Source organism: Emericellopsis cladophorae (genome assembly GCF_022114955.1).
Source record: "Emericellopsis cladophorae strain MUM 19.33 chromosome Unknown NODE_290_length_583_cov_74_575099, whole genome shotgun sequence".
NCBI lineage: Eukaryota > Fungi > Ascomycota > Sordariomycetes > Hypocreales > Bionectriaceae > Emericellopsis > Emericellopsis cladophorae.
In genome coordinates this window covers 1-583 of record NW_026251215.1, presented here as the reverse complement: position 1 = coordinate 583, position 583 = coordinate 1, and the positions used below count along the sequence as shown (strand labels likewise).

General features: G+C 60.9%; 1 protein-coding gene across 1 annotated transcript; it reads right to left on the bottom strand.

The window, feature by feature from the left end:
* Positions 1-16: 16 nt before the first annotated feature.
* Positions 17-583, bottom strand: J7T54_003813 (uncharacterized protein; the record flags this gene model as incomplete). Its single annotated transcript, XM_051510766.1, has 2 exons — positions 17-39; positions 102-583. Coding segments are annotated over 2 exons (505 nt in total), but the record flags the coding sequence as incomplete, so codon positions are not given.

Below are 583 nucleotides of genomic sequence, written 5' to 3'. Positions count from 1 at the left end.
CGAAAGATAGGTACCCTCAAACGGACCCCTTCCTGGTGTCTGCACTAGGCGACTAAGGGTGAGTATGGCTACACCCAACGACCTGCCTCCCTCACCCCTACCTCGCCACTTCCACTGTCTCTTTCCGTCGTCGGGCTGCAACCAGATGGTTTGATCCTTTTGGTCCGACTGCACGTCGCACACGCGCACTCCCACCCGCGAAGTCTCTTGCAAATCGTTGAACGCTACTACAGAGCTTTCCCCCGTCGTCTGATGCACCCAAGAGCAGTGATCCGCACCCAAGAGGTAGGATGGCGCATTCACAGTCAGCTTGACCTCGACTGCCTCGAGTAGAACCTTTCGGCGCTTGGGGAACGGGTCGTCCCTGTCGCTCGGTCTTTTGCGCTTCGTAGTGGTCTCCGTTGCCGAGAAGTCAGCGCCCGTGTTACCCTGCCGTGGCTGGCCCAGGTTGGCCTGCTCCTCGGCGTCGGCGCTGACGCACGTGGATGCTGTCTCCGTGTCACCGGTCTCTGTCGTTGGGACGGCCGTATTCGCCAGGTCTGCCTCGGGGTCTGGCGGTACCACTGTGAGATCGGCAGGGCAG